The sequence below is a fragment of the Gossypium raimondii genome, chromosome 12 (assembly GCF_025698545.1).
Source record: "Gossypium raimondii isolate GPD5lz chromosome 12, ASM2569854v1, whole genome shotgun sequence".
Lineage (NCBI taxonomy): Eukaryota > Viridiplantae > Streptophyta > Magnoliopsida > Malvales > Malvaceae > Gossypium > Gossypium raimondii.
In genome coordinates, this window is record NC_068576.1 from 23,697,865 (window position 1) to 23,724,047 (window position 26,183).

Sequence of the window (26,183 nt, forward strand, 5' to 3'; positions counted from 1 at the left end):
TTTAATTAGCTTAATTTAAATAATCATCATCATCATCCTCATAGTCCGCTAACTTTACAAGAACAATGGTTTAATGACCATTTTAATCCTTTGAATAATTGCTATCTAAGTCCTTAAGCATTTTTTTAATTAAAATTCTATAACGATTAAACTTTTACGATTTAGCTCTTGAGCTTTTAATTAACTATTTTCTCGGTTAAATTACCCAATCAAACTTTATTATATTTTCATATTAACTCTGAAATATTCTTATTTTATATTTACGAACTTAATTTATAAAAATTCTAAAACCGTATTTTTCAATACCACTAAATATTGAATCATTATACACATGCTTTTTAATTGCTTGTTTTCCATCATCCAATCCAACAAGAACACTGCCCCATCTTCATGGCCTGAATTCGAGAACCCCATAATGCAAAAATTGCCCTTTCGATACTTATGAATCTCGAATTGTAAAGACGAGATTTGATTTTCCATGATAAGTTCAAGAGTCATGGCAGACATAATAATTCTATTAACAACTTCTAAACCATTATGTGTTTTATTGTGGAAAGACAACAGGAGGCAATGTTAGTCTTGTTTGAACAAAGGGATAAATTGTTTATGAGTTGGGGTCAAGTTAACTTGTGATATCAACTCTTAAATATATTATTAACATATACAATTGATGAAAGAAATAAAATGTACATAATAAAATTAAAATGTATAAAAATATTAAAATAAAGTTTTAATTGAATGGTAAATTAAAAGTTTTATTAATACAATTGGTTCAAGTTTAAATCTCACCATATGCATATTTTATTCATTTTAAAATAAAAAATACTCTGTAATAATAACTTATTTTAATTTTATGGATTAATATCGAATTAACTTATGATACCAATTAAATCAAATTCATTATTAATATATACAATCGATGGAAATAATAAACTACACATAATAAAATTAAAAAATCAAAATAAAGTTTTAATTGAGTGGTAAATTAAAAATTTTACTAATACAATTGGTTCGATTTCATATCCCACTATATGTAATATGTACATTTTATTGATTTTTTAAATAAAACGACTAAAGTATCTTGAATAATATAACTTATTCTAATTACGAATGGATATTTCCGAAATTTTTCTAATCGAGTTGATGACCTGGTTAGGATAACACCAATTAGTTAGCAACTTAAATAATAGTAAGTGTAGTTAAATAATCAATTGATAAAAGTAATAAAGTTAGTTATTTAACTTTTAAATTATTTGGCAACCGAAGGTCTCCCCAATTTGACCTCAAAGTCTTGATCATACTCGAATACTGATCTACAAATAAATAAAATGGGTGAACTACAAAGAAACACAACCCGTGAAAAATCTAATAATAATTTTGAATATGAAACAAAAATATGATATGTTTAATAATAATGAAAATCCTTCAAAAAAACAGAAAATAATATTAATAATAAGTGCTACAATAGCACAACATACTGGAATCGTGTTTACATAAATAATAAAAATAAGACATGACCAACATGTATTATTATCATAAATATTCAAAAGAGAGGAATGATTTGTCACAATAAGACCTCAAAACAAAAAAACCAAAGACACGAGAAAATCATATTTAGTAAAGAATATGGTAGTGACAGCCAAAATAATTTTGAGGAAGTCAAAATTAAATTGCGTATTTTACATAAAAATATTTTTATTTTTTAATAGTCTATATCTTCATAATTCTTAAAAGATTAAATTAAATTTTTATCATTTTTTGGAGAAAAAAATATAATTTTACCATTACTAATTTAAAATTTTATAAATTATAAAAACCATTTTCAATGTAACGAGGCCGGCAGGATTTGGCATGATGTTTTGCAAAGGTCCCTCATTCTCAAACCTTTCAAAACCAATGATTATCATATCATTTCCCAAAAACAAAATTGGACTAATTGTTCCAAACACTACGATCAACCTTAAACACTCCCCATAGATTTTCATGCTCTACGTGCTTCACCTTCAATGGCATTATCACCGTACATAATCTTCTTTTTTTATTATGTTAGAGTTCGGCAGTTAGAAACCTCTAATCTAGATATCAAAATCAAGGAGGGAGCTTTTGGGATATAATTGAAATCGAGGTATTATCAGTGAGTACCAGTGGTGGTGCCACCTTTGTTTCAGTTTGGTGTCTTTGGAACTGATTTCACTGCAGTAGGCTTTTTCCCAGCTCTTGTGAGCAGGCAATGCTTTCTGCACCATGGAAATTAAAAGCACACAATTATCCTCATGTAATACATACAAAAATGAGTGAAAAAAAAATAAAATAAAATAAAAAGCAAAAACAAAACACCATTGAAGATTTATCTACTTACCTGTTGAGCATAATTATCCTCTTGTCTTGTGGAGGACTTACCCATTTTTCTGAGTAAAATGCTTGCTTCTTTCATACCCTTAAATGCATTGTTCTGTGACCAAAGATAACAAAGATTATATTCTACACTTCACATTCGAACCAAAGGATGAGCGATTTAAGTGATTGAACATTTCCTAATACCCACAACTTTCAATAACTATAGAAAAGGCATACAAAAATGGAAGTTGAATTGTAAAATATATGGTCATTCTTCCCAAACTTTGCTAACCAAATCAACTGTAAACAGATTCCATTCAAGTTATGTACGATAAGAAAAGTGAAAAGAGCGCCAAAAAGGGTAAAATTCCTGCAAATAAGGAGATGATACAAAAGCCAAGTTACTGAGGATTAGCAGAAAAGCCTTCAATTTCAAGGTCAAGAACATGTCAGAACTAAACAGGAAAACAAGATAATCAGGCAACAAAAGGAACTCTATCAATCATATGAACCATTTTCTGCACATTTTCCTTTAGACGTTTACTGGATGGTTACAAATCCTTCTAAATCCGTAAACCATAGGCCATCGGTAAATATAATTTTTATGTCAAAAGCAGTTTTTTTCAATTACTAAAATGCCTTGATAGTATCTTGCTCAACAAAAACCATCCAAGGTAAATCATGTGAAAATATTTGGAAAAGAACTTTGCAACTTAATAATGGTGAATTAATTTAAGCACAATTTCTGATGTGCCTGCCTGACTTATACAGGATACAATTTAGTACTTCATTTATGCTGTTTAGGATAGAACTACAAAGAACAAGATTAATAGAGAGCTCAAAAATACTATTATTTTAACAAATAGGACAAAAGAAACTGTGTACTTGCCTCTAGATTGCCAGCTAGAGTGGTTTGCATGATGAGGGGCCATTACCACTACCTTGACCAGGAATTCAGGGATGTAATACTATTATTTGAACAAATAGGACAAAAGAAACTGTGTACTTGCCTCTAGATTGCCAGCTAGAGCGGTTTGCATGATGAGGGGCCATTACCACTACCGTGACCAGGAATTCAGGGATGTGTGAGCTTCACACTGAAAAACTGCTCCCTCAGTTCCAGCCTCGTAGAAATGCTTCAATTTAAACAAGTTCCCCAGGTTTTATGTATTGAGACTGCATGTAGAAAGGAATGCAGTTTTCAATCTGTACATCACTAGCACCCATATAGGAGGAAGAGCAATGCAATGGCCCCCTTCAGTAACAAAAATGCAAGAATCTCAAAAGATAAAATACAAAGAATCTACGCTCCATCAATTCCTTCAATTAACAATGAATATGTATTAGGGTGGAGCTGGCAGCCCATTTTTTCCATGATGCTTAAGAGTTCACTGCATCTATCAGCAAGCCCCTTTTTCAGTAAACCATCAATAAGAATCTTCCAAGCTACTTCATCACTACTATAACCACAACGAAGCAAGTTGGCGAAAAGTGTATCAACCTTCTCCTTATCCCCTTGATCATATAGTCCACAAATCAGTTGCCTGTAGGAGTCCAGATAGGGTAACTGGCTAGATTTGATCATTAGGTCCACCACTATCATAGCATCATCATACATTCCCAACTCACAGAAACAATTAAGAAGAGAGTTGTAGCCATCTTCACCAGGAGATATTCCTTGATCTCTCATATGATCAAATAACTTCTGTACTACGACAAAGCGGCCAACTTTGCAAAGTCCTATAATAAGCTTGCCATAAGTGTTAGCATTGGGTACACAACCATGCTGACGCATTTTCTCAAACAATTCCAAAGCAGTGTCAAATTCCATTGACTTCCAGACATCAGCATGATCAAACAACATGCCATTTGAAACCAAATTCACTGCAGAGCTGTCATCCTTTGTCCCTCGGTCCTTCAACAGATACTTGAATAAAATAGAGTATGTATGATGAGAAGGCTCACAGCCAGCATCAAACATACATTTGAGAACATCAAATGCAGAATGCATCAATCCCAGGCATCCATATGCATCTAGAAGTAATGTGTATGTCAAAGAATCAGGAAAAACTCCTTCTTCCTTCATCCTAATCATCATATCCTCTGCTTCTTTTAGTCTCCCTGAACCACAATATGCACGAATAAAAGCAGTATAGGTTAATACATCAGGTTGACATCCTGAGGAAATTAGTTGATCAAGATTCCCATGCGCATGATCGAAGTCACCTTCTTTAAGCATCCATTTGATGAAAATTGTATAGGTATCTACCGTAGGCTTCACACCCATCCCTGCCATCTTTTTCACCGTCGACAATGCTTCCTTCATATTTTTCATGTTGCACAACCCATCTATAATGGCATTGTAAGTGCATGAGTTTGGCAAGCAGCCCTGATTAATCATTCTATCAAGCAAATAATTAGCATCTCCAATTTTCCCAACCTTGCAGTATCCATCAATCAAAGCAGTATATATAACTTCATTTGCTTTTAAGCTTTTCTCCTTGAGAGAGTCAAAGAGATTACGCGCTTCTTCTATCCTATCAACTTTACAAAGGGAGTCAATAAGAACACTGTAAGTCCATTGGTCAGGAACCAAACCATTCTCCTTCATCATCTCAAGCAGCCTAAAGGCATTATCCAACTGCCCCATTTTACATTGCCCATGAATTAATGAATTATATGTGACCACATTAGGTACCAGCTTAAGTTCAAGCATCTTATCAAGAAATGCCATTGCCTTGTGAACATTCTTCTTACAAAACCCAGCTATCAATTCATTATAGGTTCGCTCATTGGGAAAACAATTATTAGACTCCATCGTACCCAAAACTTCCAATGCAGCCTCCATTGCTCCATGTTTGCAGTATCCATCAATCAAAGCATTGTAGGTGACCACACTTGGAACCAGCCCTTTCCCTAACATCCTACCTACCATTTCCCTTGCCTCATCAACCTTATTGTCTTTACATAAGCTATCAATGATTACTGTATAAGTATGAGCATTCGGCTCACACCCTTTCTGTGACATTTCCTTGAACAATTTTATTCCTTCTGACTTCCTCCCAGTTTCACACAATCCAAAAATAATCACAGTGTATGTACGAACCGTAGGATAACAAAAATCCTCCCCCATCGCCTCAAACAACTTAATAGCCTCATCAACCCGTTCAGCCTCACATAGACCGTGAATAAGATTCGTATACGAAACCTCATTTCTTCGACAACCCTTACTTGGCATCATTCTAAAAATCCTAAATGCGCTATCTACATCCTTATTCCTACAATGCCCCAATATTAACGAAGTATAAGTAAAGGTATCGGGATTTAATCCCGCTTGGACGATTTTAGTGACATAGCGTTGAGCCTCAACCACATTCCCAATCTTACAATAACCATTAACCATAGTATTCCAAGTAAAAATATTGGGTGAAACCCTATTGTTCAACATCTCACTATAAACGGATTTCATTTCATCAATCATCAAGAATTTCGATAACGACATCAACAAAAAATTGTAGGATCTAAGGGAAAGCTTAAAACAGGAATGAAGTTGCTCATTCTTATTCATTTCCATTAGTAATTCAAAAACGAACCGGGATTCGTGGATGGAAGCGGAGGATTTGATCATGGCGAGGCGTATTTTGTCAGCAGGGCCGAAGAACTTGTAAGCAACAAGGATGTTCAAAAGGGCGGAATAGGAATAAACAGAGTGTTTGAAAGTGGGTTTCTGGGAGATCCAATAGGAGAAATCGAGAGCAGTTTGGGGGAGAAGATAAGGGTTGAGGGAGAAGAGGGAATGGACATGGGAAGGGGAAATGGAAGGGAGGAGTTTAGGGAGGGAAGGGTGCTTTTGCCAATTGGGTTTGGAGAGAATGGAGTGAAGGAGCAAAGGGAGATCGTGATCGGGTGGCTCAGGGTCTATGGGAAGAGATGAAGGGAATGACGAGAAGGGTTTGGTGAGGAGGAAGCAGCGGAAATGGAAGGACTCAACATGTTTCATAATAGCCGCCGGCGTTCTCATCGTGGAGGTTCTGATGGTGGCGATGATGGAGGATCCATTCATGGAAATGATTGATAAGAAGAATCACGGAAGCGGCTGGAGTTTAGGTAATGGAGGATTGATTGATTAGGTAGGATGCACTGAGTTAAACGTTTCCCAGGCGTGCTTTGGGTTTTGGGCTGCGTAATTTGGGCTTCCCTAATAAAGAATCGTTAATTTCATTTTAATATTTTTCATGTTTGTTTTATGCTTTAGGTCTAGGATGCCCCTTATAATAATGTCGTTTTTAAAGTTTAAACATGCGTTCTCTCATTAAGAATATAATGTGTCCTATCACTGTACTCAATATTTCATAAAATGCAATAAATTTAAATTATAATATTTTTTTTGCATAAAATACAATAAAACAATTAAGTATAATAATAAAAAAACATGATATAAAACGAGTTTGCATCTTTCAATTGGTTTGTGGGTTAATTGATTTAATGTCTTATTCAGATCGATACTTTAACTGATCCTCAATCCAACCAACCGATCCAGTCTGATTCTAAAAATGGTTAGAAATAGACATTTCTAAAGGTTTGATTCTCAAAATTTTCAGTTTATGTTTGAAGCAGATCTCAATTTTTAGACAAACTAAAATTTCCTTTTTCACAATTTTTAATTTGAAAGTAAGTGTAACTTTTAAGGTTAATTAAAAAAAATGAACCATCCCACGAAACTAAAAATCTCTCTCTGCTCCCAAGAGTGCTTTACATAGAGTCCTAGAGAAAACAGTTACTACTACGGCTTGGGATGGAGGAAAGCGGTGGTGAGGATAGAGAGGGGAGGGATGAGATCTCTCTCCTAGCAGAAGAACTCATCCAATTATTAGTCAAGGGGCCGGTGGTGGTACCAAATTCTAAACCAACACTGATATGCACAGTTTGGACATAAAAGCTTTACAACCCAGAAAGTTTTAGGGCACAAATGAAAAGTATATGGAAGACAAGGAAAAAGTTTGAGATCCAGCGGGTGGGGCAAAATCTATTTTTGATAGTGTTTGATTTGGACGAAGATCTGGAGTCGATTATGGAGGGAAGACCTTGGCTTTTCCGTAAAAGTATTATTTTATTCAATAGGTTAGTTCAGGAGGTGGAAAGAGATCAAATTAGTCTAAATTCTTCACCGTTCTGGATAAAAATTGATTAGTATTTACCAGAATTTGATAAGAAAGATCCCCTGCATGCAATTGGTGTTACGTTTGGGGGTTATCAGATCTGAAATTAACGATGCTTGCTGTCGACTCAGAATTAATTTGGATGTTCGGAAACCACTACACCGAGGTATTTTTGTCTCTAGTATTAATGTTAATAAAACGTGGGTTCCTTTTAAGTACGAGAATCTACCGACATTTTGTTTTGGATGTGGAAGAATGGGGCACGGGATAACAAATTGCACTCAAATAATACCTGCAAGAAAAAGAAAAATTAGTATTGATCCACCTTATTCGTTGGCTTTAAAAGCATAATCAAAATTAGTTGGAAAAGAAAGTATGAAACTTAATGCTATGACGAAGAAGGTGGGGGTTCAAAGCTCTTACACAGGAGGCAAAGTAGTGTTGACAGAAAATTCTAAAATAATAGAAAAAGAGAATAACGAGATTCGGGAAGTACAGGAGTATATGGAATTGATGGGAGGGAAAGAAATGATAAATGAGCAGGGAAGCATATTTGGGTTAGAAGAGGCTAAGAAGGCAAATGGCAACAAGGTACAAGAGTGTAAAAACGTAAACCATGAAAAGAAAACGAGCTGGAAAAGAATAAAACCAATGGCCACGGTGATACAAACAAAGGCTGAGAATAGTATGGGAAAGAAGAAGTCCTCAGAATGAGATCTTGCAAGGAGTGACAAGGGAGATGTTGAGGTGGACGGAACTAAAAGATTAAAAAAATGATGTTGAAAGATGTGATAGAGCCTCCTCAGAAGTGATGTTAGACTGTTCTGAGCAATTTGAAATACAAAATTTATTGAGATCGGCGGCTACCAAGAGGTAAGCTGACCAGATGCAATGAAAATCATTAGTTGGAATGTTCGTGGATTGGGAAGTCCATGGACAGTAAGGAGGCTGTGTTTTTTCGTAAAACAGCACAATCCCCAGATGGTCTTCTTAATGGAGACAAAGTTACATAAGCAACGCATGGAAAAAGTCAGAAGGAGATGTAGTTTTATTAATGGAATTGATATTGAAACAGAGGGTTCGCGAGGAGGACTATGTTTAGCATGGAAAGGAGATACTGAAATAAGTAGGAATCATATTGAAGTTATGGTTAAAGAAGACAATGATGAAGCAGAATGGAGGTTCACGGGGTTCTATGGTTCGCCCTATGTTAATAATAGCAGTGCTACGTGGAATCTGCTAAAGAAATTGGGGCAAGATAGAAGTCATCCATGGTTGGTAAGTGGTGATTTTAATGAGATCATGTATTCTTATGAAAAATGTGGGGGTGAACCTAGGGAAGAGAGTAGAATGGAGGCCTTTCGAGAGGCTTTAGAATAATGCCTACTAGAAGACTTGGGATATTTGGGGGTTTGGTTTACTTGGGAAAGAGGAAATTTACCAGAGACAAACACTAAAGAAAGACTTGACAGGGGAGTGGCAAATGACAAATGGAGGCAGTTATTTTCAACAGGTAACATCAGACACCTAACACACTCAATGTCTGACTATTGCCCACTTCTTATAAACACAAAATGTGGAAATTCTTATAAGGGCAATTCAAAATTTAAATTCGAGGCGTGGTGGCTCATGGAGGAAACTATTAAGGAAGTAGTTAAAGAATCTTGGGAGTCAAGAATAGGTACAGTTGCTGAAAAACTCGAAAGACTACAAGCAGACTTAAAAATATGGGCAAAATCAATAAAAGAACGGCGAGAGGGATTGAAGAAAAAGCTTACAAAGCAACTTGATACGTTAATGGTGTAAGAAAGGACTGACGACACAATGGCAAAAGTCATCGATACCAAAATCCACCTGAATATGGAAATATATAAAGATGAAATTTACTGAGAACAAAGGGCAATGGCAAATTCGCTTAAAGCAGGAGATAGGAATTCAACTTTCTTTCATAGGTTTGCAACATATCGAAGAAACATTAATACCATATCAAAGTTAGAACTTGATGGAGGAGGAGAGGTTATCGAAGTTACTGAGATTAATGAAGCTACTACTATGTACTTTCAGAAGTTATTCACGTCAAATGGAGTAGGAGACCCTTTTTATCTTCTAACGGGCATTAAAAGTAATATTCTGGTAGAAATCAACAGAGTTCTGATGTCAAAATATACAACAGAAGAAGTCTATGAGGCTCTGAAAGGAATGGGACCCATTAAAGCATTAGGACGTGATGGTTTTCTAGTAATTTTCTTTCAGAAGTATTGGCACATTGTAGGTAAGGAAATTTCTAACTTTTGTTTGGGAATTCTAAATAATGGGGAAAATTTTGGACCTTTTAATCAAACAGAGATCGTGTTGATTCCAAAAATTCCTAATCCCACTAGCCTAGCTAATTTCAGACCCATTAGTTTGTGCTCAGTTTTTTATAAAATGGTGGCGAAAACAATTGCAAATCGACTACAAGTAGGTATTGGAAGATGTATTGATGTGGCTCAAAGTGCGTTCGTCCTAGGAAAGCTAATTACAGATAATGTGCTTCTTGCGTATGAGATTTTGCATACATTTCGACAAAAGTGCAGGGGAAAAAATGGATACATGGCAGTAAAGCTTGATATGAGTAAAGCTTATGATAGGGTAGAATGGGGCTATATAAAAGAAGTCATGTTAAGAATGGGTTTTGCGAAGGAATGGGTGGAGCTGGTTATGAAATGTATATCTACAACGTCCTATGTAGTCAATACAAATGGAGGAAGTGGACGAAGCTTTAAGTCGACAAGAGGATTACGATAGGGAGATCCTCTAAACCCTTTTCTATTTTTAATGTGCAGCGAGGGATTATCATCGTTGATGAGATTGGTAATGAAGGAAGGATCGTTAAGAGGTGCAAAAGCAAGTAGAAGAGGCCTAGAAATTTCACACTTACTTTTTGCAGATGATTGTATTCTGTTTGGGGAAGCATTAGTCAGAGGGCAAATGTGCTAAAAGAAATATTGAAGATGTCTGGAAAGTGTTCTGGCCAATGTGTAAATTTCAATAAATCTACAGAAGAAAAAAAGAAAGAAGTCTCGGTAATTCTGGGGATAAGGACCTCAACAAATATGGAAAGATATTTAGGTTTCCCGAATGTGGTTGGCAGACGGAAAAAAAATCTTTTCAGCATCTCAAAGAGAAAATACATACCAGAATTGAAGGATGGAGTACCAGAATGTTATCGCAAGGAGGCAAGAAAGTATTTCTAAAGTCGATACTACAGGCTATTCCAACCTATGCTATGTCTTGTTTCTTGTTACCAAAGTCATTATGCAGAGATATAGAAAGCATTTTTGCTAAATTCTGGTGGCAAAAATCCCACGGAAGAAGAGGAATTCATTGGTGTCAATGGAAATATTTGTGCCGGTCAAAAGAAGAAGGTGGTTTGGGCTTTAGAGATATGGCTAAATTTAATGTCTCACTATTAGCCAAACAGGGATGGAGAATCTTGAACAATCCAGATTTCTTATTAGCTCAAGTTTTAAAAGCAAAATATTTCTCGAATGTTAATTTCTTAGACTCACGATTGGGGAACAATGCTTCGTATACATTGAAAAGTATTTGGGCTACAAAGGGCACTCTAGAGGAAGGTCTGTGTTGGAAGGTGGGAAGGGGAACGCATATTTCAGTTAGCAATGACTTTTGGATCCCAGATGTGCAAAAAGAGCAGGTTATCAGCTTTAAATACAAATTTGAATGATTTTAAAGTTACCGATTTAATTAATCAAAGTAACAAAACATGGAAGAAAGAGTTGATAATTTCTACCTTTCCGGAGGATGTAGCTGAGAAGATTATTGGCATCCCATTGGCAGAAGAACCTTATGATGATTTTCGGGTCTGGAGTGCAGAGGCATCGGGCGAATTCACAGTGCGAAGTGCCTATAAACTATTACAAAGTATTGAAGATGATCCTAGAGCTTACGCTTTACAAGATGGCTATAAGGAATTTTACAAAAAATTATGGCTCTTGAACCTTCCTTCAAAAATCAAAATTACAATTTGGAAGATATCATGGAATTTCCTAGCTATACGAGTTAATATGCTTCAAAAAAAGCTAACAAACATAATAGTATGTCCACGCTGTGGAGTTGGATCAGAGAATATGGACCATATTTTCCGTGAATGCCCTGTTTCAATTTCAGTATGGAGGGAATTACCATGCAAAGTTTTTTTGCAAGAAAGTCAGTTGGAGTTTGTACAGTGGCTAACCTGGGTATTTGCGAAGAACTCAGCATCACAATGTAGGATATTCTGCTGTGCATTATGGGTAATTTGGGGAGATAGAAATGACAGAGTGCACAAAAAAAGTGAGTAAATTTGGAAAAGCATTAGGCAGATTTGTTAATAGCTATATATCAGAGTTGAATGAGATCGACAAAAACAAGTCACAATCTTCTATAATTATTAGAAAGTGGAAGAAGCCACCTGACCAGTTTGTGAAGATCAATTTTGATGCAGCTTACGACGGAAAGTATAATCAAGCGACTGTGGGGATTGTGGCTAGAGACAATGAAGGCAAGGTTCTTTTATCATGCTCGAAGATCTATCAACAGATGACATCAGCCTTTGCGGTCGAGGCTCTCGCATGTCGAAAAGCGACCAAAATCGACATAGAAAGAAAATGGGAAAAAATCATTATCGAAGGAGACTCATTATCGATAATAAAAAAGTGCAAGTCAAGTATCCTAGATAAATCACAAGTATGTGCCTACATTAGTGATATTTATAAGCTACTATCAAAACTCAAGGAATGCAGATTTGAATATGTCCCAAGAGCAATTAACAGTCTTGCGCATACGGTAGCAAAAGAAACGATGAAGGATAAAGTAACAGTGTACCTGGTTGGGGGAGTCCCTAAATATGCAGAAGATCAAGAAGAAAGGGATAGAGAGGGAGAGTCGGATTGATCAGGAAGGTAGAAGATGAAATGGGGTAAATCTGAATGAGGGCTGATAAGGAAAGGTTGAAATTAATGTTCCCTCGGGAGTGTGTATGCGTCTTGAAGAAGAAAGGGAAGCTAAAGTGACAAGGCGATGAAAAGTCATTTTGTTGATTGGGCAAAAACAACAAGAAGATTAATGGATTCGAAACTTCCGTCTCGCTTTTATGTTGTCCTTAGGTGAATTAGGATCTGCTTTGGACGTCCATAGTATTATTATTGCTTTTTTATTCATTCTTGGGCCAAAACTTACAATTGGGCCTGGTCTTATATAGGAAATTTGTTTTGTATTTTTAATTTATTAATAAAGCCCAATATGTAGTTATTTTCAAAAAAAGTAAGTGTAACTTTTTTAACATTTTCTTTTACACTTCAATGGTTTATATTTTACGAATCATGAAACGGTAAAATGATATTTTATATTCACTTTTTCTCTTAAAATTTTATATTTATTTTATTAATTTACTTATTTTAAATTTAAAAATCTCAAATTTTATTTATTAATTAAAAATAGTAAATATCAAAACTATACATAAACTTTGAATCAATATGCAACGTCATCCGTGAACTTTGATTTTTGTAATTTTATACATAAAATTTTGGTTTGATTTAATTTTCACAAATAATCGACAATATTTTCAAATTAACACTATTTTATGTTAATATTTTGTATACAAAATAATTATATTAATCCAATATGCAAATAAATGTATATATTCATTTGAATCAAAACCCAAGTTTCAGTATATACATAAGAATCGACTCAAATTTCATATGCATAATTACACCAAATCAAAAATCATGTATTAAATTACACATTAGACCAAAATTTATGTACAAATTTAACACTCACCCCATTAAAAAATAGAGATTAAAGATTTAATAACAAATATACCGTAATTAAGTTCCCATTTAACTTAAATGAAGATGATAGAAAGCGAAAGTAATAAAAAATAAAAGAAACAAAATATTAAAGAATCAAATAAAATGCATTATTTTTTAGTATTTTCATGTTTGTTTCAGTGTTTATATTTAAGGTTTATGACTACTTCTAATAATGACATCTCTAAAATTTGAATTTACATTTCTCTTTAAAATGTAATTTTTTTATCATTGCACTCAACACTTATTAGTAGAATGCAGTAACTTTGAACTACAATTAATTTTTTTTGCATAAACTACTAAAACAATAATAAAAATATAATAATGAAAAATATGACATAATACGAGTTTACATCTTTTTGAATATGGATATGGATTAGGGGTGAATTGATTAGATTACAAAGTTAAATCTAGGGAAAATAAGCTATGCGGGTATCAATACATGTGCTCTAGGAGTTAGGCTTAGTTTAGTAATGTTTCTCAAAAGTGTTTTTGAGAAAAAAACACTTTTGGGGAGAAGCTAAAGTTTTTAGGTTCAAAAAAAGTGCTTTTGGGCCATTTTTTGACTTGGAGAATCACTTTTTCTCTAAAAAAATAGCTTGCTTAAGAATATTTTTATCCAAAAAGTACTTTTAAGAAGTACTCCTAAACTCTTACACTATGTTTGGTTGGGTGTATTGGCATAGCCAATACACCCCTAATCAGTGGGCCCACTTAATCCCCCTTTAATCCATTGTTTGGTTCAATGTATTGCTATTACGGGGCTAATACATTACTGACCTAATCGGTGAAATCCACCGATTTCTAATCCTTCCATTTTGCTCAGTTTAGGCGCTGCTTCAGTTTACCCTCCCTGTTTTACCCTCCCGATCGGCTTCCCCTTTGCGTCTTCTGTTCCTTCCTTCTAGCTTCTGCCGATTTGCTCAGTTTCTGTCGATTTGCTCCCTCTGTTTCTTTTCTTTTCTTTTCTACCGATTTGCTCCCTCTATTTCTCAGTTTCTGTCGATTTGCGTCTTCTATTTCTTCTCTTTTTCTTTACAACATTACGCTTGGCCTTCTCAACCAGTGAACCTTTTCTTTTCTTTTCTCTCTGTCACTCTTTCGATTGCTTTCAGTTGGTGGGTTTCCAAGTTTCTGCAACTGAAAGGTAAAGGTTTCTAACTCTCTTTTGCTTTCAAACTGCTTTAATGTTTCTAAACTCTCTTTTTCTCTCTGTAATGAGTTTCATTGGCTGCCTTGTTAGTGACTTTTGTTTTTTCTGCATGTAAGCAGATTCGAATCACTGCCTTGTTAGTGCATTGACTTCTTCATCCGATTTGCTCATTACAGGTTAATTTTCCATAGGTATTTTGTTTGTATTGCATGTTCGATTGAAATGTTTAATTTTCCCCGATTACATGTTTCTATTGTTGTTTCTTAATATGGACGGGATTTGTATATTGAATCCTACTCTAGTTAAGGGCTAATTATGCATTTCATGTATACTCTTCTGCATAGGACAGCATTCCGTTCTGGAGAAACAATTTTCGGATTAGGCTTAAGAATTGATAACCGTTGTTTGTTGATAAGGTGCCTTGGCTTATATAGATGGATTTATATATCCAGTTGTAGTGTAATTAGTTGGAAATTATGTGTTTTGTGTTGTTGGTTAGGCTTAAGAAATGATAACTGTTGTTTGTTGATAGTGTTGCTTGCTTTTAATATGGATGAATGGGGCTATTGAATTGTAGTGTAATTAAGGGAAAATTATGCATGTATGTCTTTATTCATCAGCATAGGACCAACAATCCTTTGAAAACAATAGTCGGATTAGGCTTAACAGATGATACCGTCATTTTTGATACCCTTATTTGCCTGAATATGGATGGATTTGTATATTGAATTGTACTGTAATAGGGCAAATTTTGATGTTCATTTCGTTTTTACCTTGTGCATTCCACAGACAATCCGATTATCGGATTAGGCTTAAGAAATGATATTGATATTTTTGTTTGTTGATATTCTTGCATTGATTACTGATGAAATGTTATGAAATATATCTTCATCCTGCATATATTTACTTGCAACCAAATGACCTGAATCTTATGCAATGGGACCGTAGATGAAATTATTCTACCGTGGGCAATGAACACTACTAATATTATCTTTCAGCTCATTTCATTTGTTGCTGCAAAATCTGAGGTGTATTCTATGATTCCACCAACTTGGAGCTTAAACATAGTTTTTGAAAGATCTTATAGTGTTGCTACAAAATCTGAGGTGTTGTTGGGCAATGAATTTTTCTTTCTTATTTTTTTTTTGGGGGGGGAGGTTGTTTATGAAGCAACACTAACTAGATTAAGAGAAGGGAACTTTCATGAAGAGAAAAAAAAATAATTAAATTGCTGTTAAATGAAAGCTAAACAAAATGGCATTTCATAAAACATGAGTGACAGTTTGGATCTAACATGTTTACTCATTAATTTTCAAAGATAATGATGTGAACCTAATTACACTGCATGACAGAAACAAATATACATGGAATTTTTCATAAGAGAAAAGGTTTCAAAATTTTAGATTTTAGACTAATATCTGCTACACAAGCAGCCAATTAAATGGAAAAAGAAAGAAAAAAAGAAGGGAAAAGGATTTGCAATGTCTTAAGTTTCATATTAAAGACGGCACCGGTGAGGGGTAGCTATCAGGAATTTTTATAGGAAATAAAAAGCATGGATCTGTCATGCATTAAACTGGAAATTGTTCTTGATTTGTTAGTCAGTAGAAGATGAAACTGGAAATTGTTGCATTTGTTTTGATATTGTTCTTGATTTGTTCTGGAAATTGTTTTGATTGTTTGCTGTAAATTGTTCTTGATTTGTTAGTCAGTAGAGTATGAAACTGGAACTTGATTTGTTCTTGATTTGTTAGTCAGTAGAATATGAAAATGGAAATCAAATGCTGTAAACAAGTTACTTGCAAGACCACTCTGTTTATAATAATTTAATTTTATTAAATGTCAACCAAGTTGTGATTGAGTGATAATGTATAAAATGAGAATTTTAAAACCGTGTTGTAACAGGCATATAGATTGGGATAAGAGTATGATTTCAAGAGTATATGTTTTGAACATAAACCATAATAATACAAAGGAAAAAGTTAGCCATTAAAATAAGCAAGTAATTAATTTCATCAAAGAGCCAATATATATCTATATCTATATATATATATATATATATATATAAATAGTCAAAACACATTAAAGTTTCAACTTTAATCCGCAAATCATGCATTCCAATTGTTTTCCATCATTTTTCTTCTTCCTTTAATTTCATGAAGAATGGAATTGACATTTTGAAACCTAATTAATTCAACAACTTGGAAATTTAAAATCAAAGATAATTCATTAACAAAATGATAATACAAGGTTATCAAATAAATTTCCTCATATTTGTGCATTGCTAGTGAATCAAATGGTGAATTTATATATTAAAAAACTGTTATTTGGTGGAACTAAATATTACTCCCTAAGCTCTTATCATAAATCAATATTTGATCGAATTTATTTATTTTTATTTGGTGGAACTAAATTATTTTCCATATCCAATTAAAATAAGCAAGTAATTAATTTTAAATATGGTTTGGATGGGAGAAATAACCATAGGTGGCTTCACCACACAAACTCATCCATCATTCTTTATTAAACCAAATCCTCATTTTTATTTTATTATTAAACCAAATCCTCATTATTTATTTTATTTGTTTTAAAATTAGAAAACCTGAATTAAACTAATCATAAATAAATAAACTAATCAATGTTAAAACTTTGAACATGCTTTATTAAACTAATCAATGTTAAAACTTTGAACATGCTTTAATAAACTAATCAATATATTTATACGAAATGAAATTTAAATTTAAAATGTTATAAAAGTTTTAAAACTTCAATTTCATTATTAAACCAACAATTAATTTTAGGTCATACATATACCAACAATTAATTTTAGGTCAATTATACATGCTTTATAATTTCTTTATTGTTTGGGTGATTGATAAAGAAATGAAATTAAAGTTGCAACGATATCATTTAATAGATACTTTTTGCTTCGTGTGTTCTAAATTTGTATTGTTTATTTTATTTGATAATGTGTAATTGCAACTTCAATTCTTTGATAGTGTCTTCTAATTTTAATATGTTGCAAGATAATGGCTCGCTCGCCTTTAATTGCACAAAGTGTGAGGCGTAAAAGAATTGGTATTGCATTGACAATATGGTTGGAAATCTGTAGAATTGCGATTTGGTTCTTATTTAGAATGGGTGTCAGCCTTAGCCTACAGACTTATAGACCAAGGATTAGGTCCTATACCTTAGATTTTTATGCAAAACGGGATTATGTGAAAAGGCTTGTATATGCTAGTGACGAGACTTGTATTGAACAAGTTAGGATGAATAGACTGCCTTTTTTAAACTATGTGAGATGTTAGAATCGATAGGGGGATTGAAGTCGTCAAGAAACATGCTTGTTGATGAGCAAGTAGCAATGTTTTTACATATCATCTCCCATCACCTGAAAAATCGAGTTATCAAGCATCACTTTAGAAGGTCCGGGGAAACTGTTAGCAGAGCATTTCATAGTGTTTTAAATGCTGTCATACGCTTACAAGATGTGTTATTTAAAAAGCCGGAGCCAATTACAGCCGATTCTTCTGACACAAGGTGGAAATGGTTTAAGGTATTGGACTGAGTTTTATATATAGCTTGTACAAAATTTAGTTGATTTAGATTTAAATTAGTATTCTAACTCAAGGTTTTATATCATGTGATATAGAATTGCTTAGGCGTTCTTGATGGAACCCACATCAAAATTAGGGTGCGAACAGTTGATAAACCTAGATATCAAACACGAAAAGGTGACATAGCAACAAATATGCTAGGTGTTTGTACACCTGAGATGCAATTTGTTTATATTCTTCCTGGTTGGGAAGGTTCAGTTGCCGATGGACGGGTTCTTCGAGATGCCATTAGTAGAAGACATGGACTAAAAGTTCCTCATGGTAAAGTGGATAGTTAGAGGACTTTGATATATTGTTCATTAAGATCAAACTTTTTTGTGCTGAATTAATCATTTTAAAAAAAAATTTATTTTATAGGTTGTTATTATCTAGTTGATGCTGGATACACAAATTGTGAGGGATTTCTTGCACCTTTTAGAGGACAACGATATCATTTGAACGAGTGGCGTCAAGGTTATCAGCCAAGTTCTCAGTAAGAGTTTTTTAATATGAAACATTCCTCAGCACGTAATGTTATTGAGAGATGCTTCGGGTTATTAAAACTTAGATAGGGAATACTTAGGAGTCCATCGTTCTATCCTATAAGGGTGCACAATAGAATTATTATTGTATGTTGTTTGCTCCATAATTTTATTCGAACCCATATGAGTATTGATCCCATTGAAGCGGAGGTGGGAGAAGGATTACCTACTAATGTGGTGGATGACGATGAACCGAATATCATAAATATTCATCCATCGGATGCTTGGGCTACTTGGAGGATGAAACTAGCGAACCAAATGTTCGATGAATGGCAAGCATCTAAAAATTAGTTTATGAAACTTTTGTGAAACTTTTGTATTGATTTTTGTATTGTACTAAACTTGTTGAATTATAATCTAATTTCTTCTCATTCAGCATGAGTTATAATTTTAAATTTTTTGTGGTATGGAGCTTTTGATTCATGATATTGAACTTAATTATAATTTTATAAAGTGTTCACCTTTTGATTCATGATATTAAAATAGTAATTAATATAATTTGTTTCTTTTTGTTCTTAAGATAATTATGTCAGGTGTTCCAGAATCAAATGCTTCTTCTCAAGCTTCTCGAGGAACCAAAAGAAAATGGGTTCCAAAAGAAGATGCAGCATTGGTTTCCTGCATGGTGGACCTGCACAATGTTGGAACATTTAATGCTGATACCGGGTTCAAAGCATGTTATTTAAACGAGTTGGAAAAAATGCTACAAAAGGTTTTACCAAATGCAATGTTGAAGGCGAAACCTAATATTGAATCGAGGATTAGGTTACTAAAGAGGGAGTGGTCAATCGTCTATGACATGCTTAATGGCCAAAACAATAGCGGTTTTGGTTGGGACGAGCATAGGCAGCTCGTTGTTGCTGAAGATGCGGTTTGGGACTCCTATTTAAAGGTAAGATTATTTCAAGTCTTTATTATCTTATTTTTACCAAACTTATAACTAATATGATTTCCTCATTTTTTTTGAGTCACAAAGAAGTCGCTCAATTCAGACATCGTTCTTTCCCTTACTACGACCAGCTTACTACCATATACGCAAGAGATCGAGCAACTGAGAAAGATGCTCAAACAGCTGCTGATGTTCTTGAAGAAATAAATGCTGAGGGTGTACCTACTACAGGTATGGATGAAGAAAGAAACACATTTTATGACTGTGAAGCTGACATCTCTTTGGATGACATGGATGTTTCTGCTGCGGAGCCGTAACGAGATAGAGACCAAGGGGGTTCCTCATCTTCAAACAATAGAAAGAAGAAATCTGATGCTCGTGATAATATGTATTCTTCATTTGATGAGGCTGCCACTTTATTGGCCGAAAACATCAAGGCCGTTGGCGATCAAATCAGTACGAGTATTGCCTCCGATGTGGTAGTTCAGCAGAAGTCAGAAGAATTCCAGATCATGCATGAGAAAGCTTCAAATTTATATTCAACCTTATGGGAAATTGAAGGTTTAACCGACGATGAGTGGTATCGAGCTTTGAGTAAAATTCTAGATCATCCAACTCAAATGATCGTTTTCTTTAGTTTACCTTCTGTTGCGCGATTGGAATGGGTCAGAAGATTTCTTTCTGACCATTAAAAATCAATGTTCAAACTTTTTGATGTTGTAAAACTATATAACATATGGATTATGATGTAGAATTTCATTTTCATCTAACCTTTTCTTAATATAAGTTAATTATGTTTATGCAGAATATAATTCTCAAGTTATATTTTGATTTTAGTAAATTCATATAAGAACATTTTATTATTAAGAATTTTATGAAATTATATATCATTATTAGATTATATTTAATATTAGTTATTTTAAATTGTATAAATTCATATAAGAAAATTTATTATCAAGAATTTTATGAAATTATATATTATTATTAAATTATATGTAATAATAATTATTTTAAATTATACAAATTCATATAAGAAAATTTATTAGTTATAATTATTTTAAATTTTATTAAATCATATATTTTAATAAAATATATTTAATAATAATTATTTCAAATTATCTTTTATAGTATCATATATTATGATTTGAGTAAATTCATATAAGAATATTAATTATTAAGAATTTTATTAAATTATATATTTTAAATAAAATATATTTAATAATAATTATGTTAAATTATCTTTTATAGTATCATATATTATGATTTGAGTAAATTCATATAAGAATATTAATTATTAAGAATTTTATTAAATTATATATTTTAATTATAATATATTTAATAATAATTATGTTAATTTATATTTTATAGTATCATATATTATGATTTGAGTAAATTCATATAAGAATATTAATTATTAAGAATTTTATTAAATTATATATTTTAATTATAATATATTTAATAATAATTATGTTAATTTATATTTTATAGTATCATATATTATGATTTGAGTAAATTCATATAAGAATATTAATTATTAAGAATTTTATTAAATTATATATTTTAATTATAATATATTTAATAATAATTATGTTAATTTATATTTTATAGTATCATATATTATGATTTGAGTAAATTCATATAAGAATATTAATTATTAAGAATTTTATTAAATTATATATTTTAATTATAAGATATTTAATAATAATTATGTTAATTTATCTTTTATAGTATCATATATTATGATTTGAGTAAATTCATATAAGAATATTAATTATTAAGAATTTTATTAAATTATATATTTTAATTATAAGATATTTAATAATAATTATGTTAATTTATATTTTATAGTATCATATATTATGATTTGAGTAAATTCATATAAGAATATTGATTATTAAGAATTTTATTAAATTATATATTTTAATTATAATATATTTAATAATAATTATGTTTAAATATGATTAAATTATTTATTATTGATATTAATAATCTTATTAAAATTTAAATAAATTTACCCAAACAAATTTATGCTAAGGGTATTCTAGTCATTTTAGTTTTTTCCATTATGCTATTACACCTCTATACCATTCAACCAAACACAAGAATACTATTACGCCTCTATTCCATTACATTCAACCAAACAATTGATTTGTTATTACACCTCTATTCCATTACGCCTCTATTCCAATACAGCGAACCAAACGTGCTGTTAGGGTCAGTTCTTCATTGCTTAAAAAAAACACTTTTGACTCCAAAAGCACTTTTAAAGAAAAGTTGCGAAGAACAAGCTGCTTTTGGTTAAAATTTTTAGCTTTTCAGAAGTGCTTTTCAAAAGTACTTCTGAAAAGGAGCTGAAAAGGAGAAGCTAACAATTTTAGCTTTTCCTCTCCCAAAAGCACTTTTGGTGCTTAATTACTTTTTCACCCCTCCAATAACATAGTATTTTTCTTTTTTTCTTGGTGCTTAATTACAATTGTGTTAAAATCATTAATTAAAAATAAAAAAATATTTTTTAAAATACTAATTACAAATATTTAATGGTTATATTTAAATATTTAAAATATAGTTTATATATTTTAATTAAATTTTATAAATAATTAATATTTATTGCTTAAAAATATTTACAATTTATATTTCATATATTAAAATATTAACAACAAGTTATAATATTTTTTTATATTATTACTAAAATATAATAATATTAACTAATTTAAATATTATTTAAATGCATATTTGTTACTTGATAATAACATGTTTAAAATGGACATTTTATTTCTCAAAAGCCCTTTTTGACAGCAATGCCAAAACACTCAAATTTTAAACCAAACTTTTCAAAAGTACTTCTCAAAAGTATTTTTCCACAGCACTTTTCAAAAGCACTTTTCAAAAGTAATGAAGAACTGACCCTTAATGAGATGCTTAATGGGAAATGGAAAATAGATAACGAAAAACGGTGAAGACAACGAAAATGAATGTAATACCTCACTTTCGTACTTGTCTTGGAGGCTAAGGCTATGTTCTTTATTGCTTAAGAGATGAGCTTTTATATGGAAAAGTGCTTTTCTATGAAAAGCAATAAAGAACAGCTTTCATTTGGTAACAAATTTCTAACTTATTTGAAGTGCTTTTGGGCAGATGAAAACGTAGAATTTTTTAGCTTTTTAGCCACATGTTCGCTGGTTCTTTGCTCTCATCTCTTCTCTCATCGTTGGTTCTTTGTTCCTCTGCCCTCTGCTGGTTCTCTATTCCTCTGCCCTCTGCTACGCTGGTTCTTTGCTCTCATCTCTGCCCTCTGCCGATTCTTTGTTCCTCTTCTCCACCACCGGTGAGTTTATCTTTTTCTTCTCTTCTTCTGTATATTTTTGTTTATCTTTATTATGGGATTGATTTTTATCATTATTTTTTCTGTATATTTTCCCCTCTTCTCCACCACCGGTGCTTCTCTTTGGAAGATTTTCTTCTCCCATTCAAAATTCACATTTTTATTTCTTCTCCCATTCGAAATCTCTTTGGAAGATTTTCGTCTAGGTAACTCCATTTTTTAGCTAGATTTCTTTTACTGTTGGTATATTTGACTTGATTTTGTATATTTGAAGAATGTATGTATATTCAGATTTGTTGTTATTCGTACCCCCACTCCACCGCTTGCATTCATCTTTTTGAAGAAAATCTCTGCGTATGAAGCAGATTGGTACACAAATCCATAGAGCAGCTCTGATTTTGCCATATCTAATTTTGATGTATGGTCTTGATAAGGATATGAAGAATTGAGTTGGTGTGATTGTGATACCCATCTCACATATGATACAATTGTGATTGTTAGGATCCATACCAGGGTCCACATCAACCATTATTGGCAAGCATAAAAAACAGAATAGGATCTGGTTAACCGAAAATTAGATAAGCTATCTAACTCTTTGCTATATAAAGAGTTGGAGATAATTTGAGTTGGTCAAAACCAGTTCAATAGGAGATTACCACATTCATCTCCGCCTGCTCTTATGTGGTTCAATCTGATGTGAATGTGATTGTTATCTGTGCTCTAGTTATTTGCTAAACAAATTTTTTTCTGAATACATAACTAGTCATCTTATTAATGTGCAATATAATTGATGCCTTTCTTTCCGTGGAACAGGCGTCTCAACAACAACTCATTGACAGGTACAATTCCTCTGTCCTTACCTACTGTTATGACACTGCAAGTGCTGTGAGTATTGCTATCAGAAATTCTCTTTCCATACCTTAGCTTCAAGTACAATACATAATGGCTTGGAAAATTAGTACAACAAATTATCTGTTGATTTGCTTCCTTGATCTCTAGGTTTAATTCATAGGAGAAATGAAGAAATGTATATACGACACAAACTAGATTTTCTTTTGGTTTTGCTGTTCAAGTTGTAAAGGTCTGAAAATGGAGACATTTAAACTTAAAACTTATTAATCCACAAAGTGTTGACGAAAGGTATAACTTGTAAAAATCTTTCCAGTTTGCAATTCGATCCGATCCATTAGTTCGTAGAGCTATTTACTCGATTGCAGACATTTCTGGAACACCTCTAACAGAGGGACAAATAGTCAATTTTGAAAGAACTTATTGTCAACCTCTTTCAGATATGAATCCATCTGATTCAGAAGAGAAGAACTTGCATCAGTATCTCAATTTCAATTCAAACATGGGTTTGATTCACACTCCATGTTCTGAGAAATATTTACCATCCGAAAAGCGGAAAAAACGGAGTCTTTGTCTAAAGAAATGCGTTGAGAAAGGGGCTACTGAAGCTTGAAGATGAGCTGTTAGTTTCATTCACTTGATCATGCTGCCTAGTAGTATTTCATGGAAGGAGACGTAGGGTTAAAACTCCACTTTCAAGATTAATTATTGTATTCTCATGGTGATAAATGGTTTTTTTTTTTTTCTTTTGGTTGGTACAGTGTAGGGCAGTCAATTATACTTGAAATTTATCTGATTCAAACTTCAGTTTATTCCCAGGTTTATTACGTAGGGTTAAAACTTCAGTTTTTTTCTTCAGGTTTATTGAAATTTATAGTCTTATCACTTTGCATTGTTAGTGTAATTTACTAGACTAGATTAAGTTGAAATTTGTAAAAGTTATGGAGGAATTTACATTAGGAATAAAATAATGAGACAGACATTGGACAGAAATGTACCGGACCGATCACCTTAATTAATTAGCACTGCTCTTGTTCGCTGTCAAAATCCTTGTTTGTACTGGATTTTAATTTTGAATCAGAGAAAGTAAATGACTTTGAAGGGAGTAATTAATTGCTCATATGTATGCTCAAATGTAAACTACGTACTTGAGGTTCTAGAAATTAAAAAGTTGATTAAGAAATAACATATGGAGAAAGAGAAGTCAAATCTTGTAATTAGATACAGAACATATGTAGAAAATATGAAAAAGAAATCCAAAATTAATCCACTTTTATCAAGACTAAGCTTATTGGAAACAGATCACACGTGCAATGACGATATTCATAATGCGAGATTAACGGACAGATGAGTCCATGTAGATGTAGGGTCTTCGACTCCAACCCTCTATCATGCCATTTGGAAAATATACTAAAACGCCGACTAAAGCTTTTTTAATTTGATACGATATATTTAAATATATTAATAAACATTATTAATAGATCGTAAGTCTTTGTTGTAGGTGTTTCACTTAGAATAATGACATGCATATCTTTTACTGTTATTTGTTCATGTATGTAGTTAAAATTTTGATACACATGTAAACATATATACTTATGTGATATTTGATTTTCTTGATTGCTTTACTGGCTGAAACGAATCTGTTTGTATACACAATAGATGAGTACTTCGGCAGTTGAAGTTAGTGATGAAAAAGTGAAAGCAATGTGGGATAAAAGATTGACAGAAATATTTTGTGATATTTGTATTAAAGAGATATTGAAAGGCAATAGGTCTGGTACTCATTTCACAAAAGATGAATGGTTAAAAATAATGACCAACTTTGAGAAAGAAACGGGCAAGGGTTTTTCACAAAGACAACTTAAAAATAGGTGGGATGCCCTAAAAAAAGAATGGAAAGCTTGGAAGAAACTTAAAGGCGAAGATACTGGTCTAGGGTGGAATCCTATCAAAAGAACTGTTGATACATCGGATAATTGGTGGGAGAGTAGGCTCCAGGTACATTAATAATTCTGAATATTTTTTATCTTTTTCTTATTTATGAGGTTATTGATAATTATTGTTATTAAACTATCATTTTATATGTAGGTTGTGCCTGAAGCTAAAAAATTTAGAACATTGGGCATTGATCCTGAATTCGAAGGGAAGTTGGACCAAATGTTCATGGGGATAGTTGCAACAGGTGATAAAGCATGGGCACCTTCTTCTGGTACACTCCGTAGTGATTTTTTTTAGGATGGTAATAACAAAACACCTGAAGTGTAACAACTCGGTTTTGACTCTAATCGGACATAGTGGTTTCGGGACCATAAGTCCGAGTCAAAAAAAATAGTTTAATATTATTTTGTGTGTTTATTTTGTGTGCATTTGATTGTGTGAAATTTTCGTGTTTTAATTTCGTCGTTTAAGTGTCCGATTTAATAAAAGGGCTTAATTGCGTAAAATGAAAATTTAGGGGTTAATTATAAAAGCACCTAATTGTTGTTG

The 26,183-nt window shown here is 32.5% G+C and overlaps 2 protein-coding genes and 1 long non-coding RNA gene across 3 annotated transcripts; 1 reads left to right on the plus strand and 2 right to left on the minus strand.

The window, feature by feature from the left end:
• Window positions 1-1,875: 1,875 nt before the first annotated feature.
• On the minus strand, window positions 1,876-6,488 carry LOC105763560 (pentatricopeptide repeat-containing protein At5g65560). Its single transcript, XM_052625109.1, has 2 exons — window positions 2,360-6,488; window positions 1,876-2,237 (listed from the first exon to the last, which is right to left on the minus strand). The coding sequence occupies exon 1, from the start codon at window positions 6,398-6,400 to the stop codon at window positions 3,641-3,643; it is 2,760 nt and encodes a 919-aa protein (XP_052481069.1). The 5' UTR covers window positions 6,401-6,488; the 3' UTR covers window positions 1,876-2,237; window positions 2,360-3,640.
• A 1,190-nt stretch (window positions 6,489-7,678) lies between these two features.
• Window positions 7,679-11,824, minus strand: LOC128035330 (uncharacterized). The gene is made up of 3 exons (XR_008191723.1): window positions 11,734-11,824; window positions 11,290-11,651; window positions 7,679-7,788 (listed from the first exon to the last, which is right to left on the minus strand). It is a non-coding gene; the product is annotated as an uncharacterized LOC128035330 (long non-coding RNA).
• An 11,118-nt stretch (window positions 11,825-22,942) lies between these two features.
• On the plus strand, window positions 22,943-25,942 carry LOC105762074 (L10-interacting MYB domain-containing protein). The gene is made up of 4 exons (XM_052625054.1): window positions 22,943-23,053; window positions 23,661-23,686; window positions 25,450-25,694; window positions 25,785-25,942. Exons 3-4 carry the CDS (start codon window positions 25,509-25,511, stop codon window positions 25,929-25,931), a joined length of 333 nt encoding a protein of 110 aa, XP_052481014.1. The 5' UTR covers window positions 22,943-23,053; window positions 23,661-23,686; window positions 25,450-25,508; the 3' UTR covers window positions 25,932-25,942.
• The last annotated feature ends 241 nt before the right edge of the window (window positions 25,943-26,183 follow it).

What these genes read in the sequence shown, in the direction of transcription:
- LOC105763560 (XM_052625109.1), bottom strand. Translation starts at nt 6,400, where the DNA reads ATGAATGGATCCTCCATCATCGCCACCATCAGAACCTCCACGATGAGA.
- LOC105762074 (XM_052625054.1), top strand. Translation starts at nt 25,509, where the DNA reads ATGACCAACTTTGAGAAAGAAACGGGCAAGGGTTTTTCACAAAGACAA. An exon ending in GGTGGGAGAGTAGGCTCCAG is followed by an intron (nt 25,695 to 25,784) that starts GTACATTAATAA and finishes TTTTATATGTAG; the next exon opens with GTTGTGCCTGAAGCTAAAAA.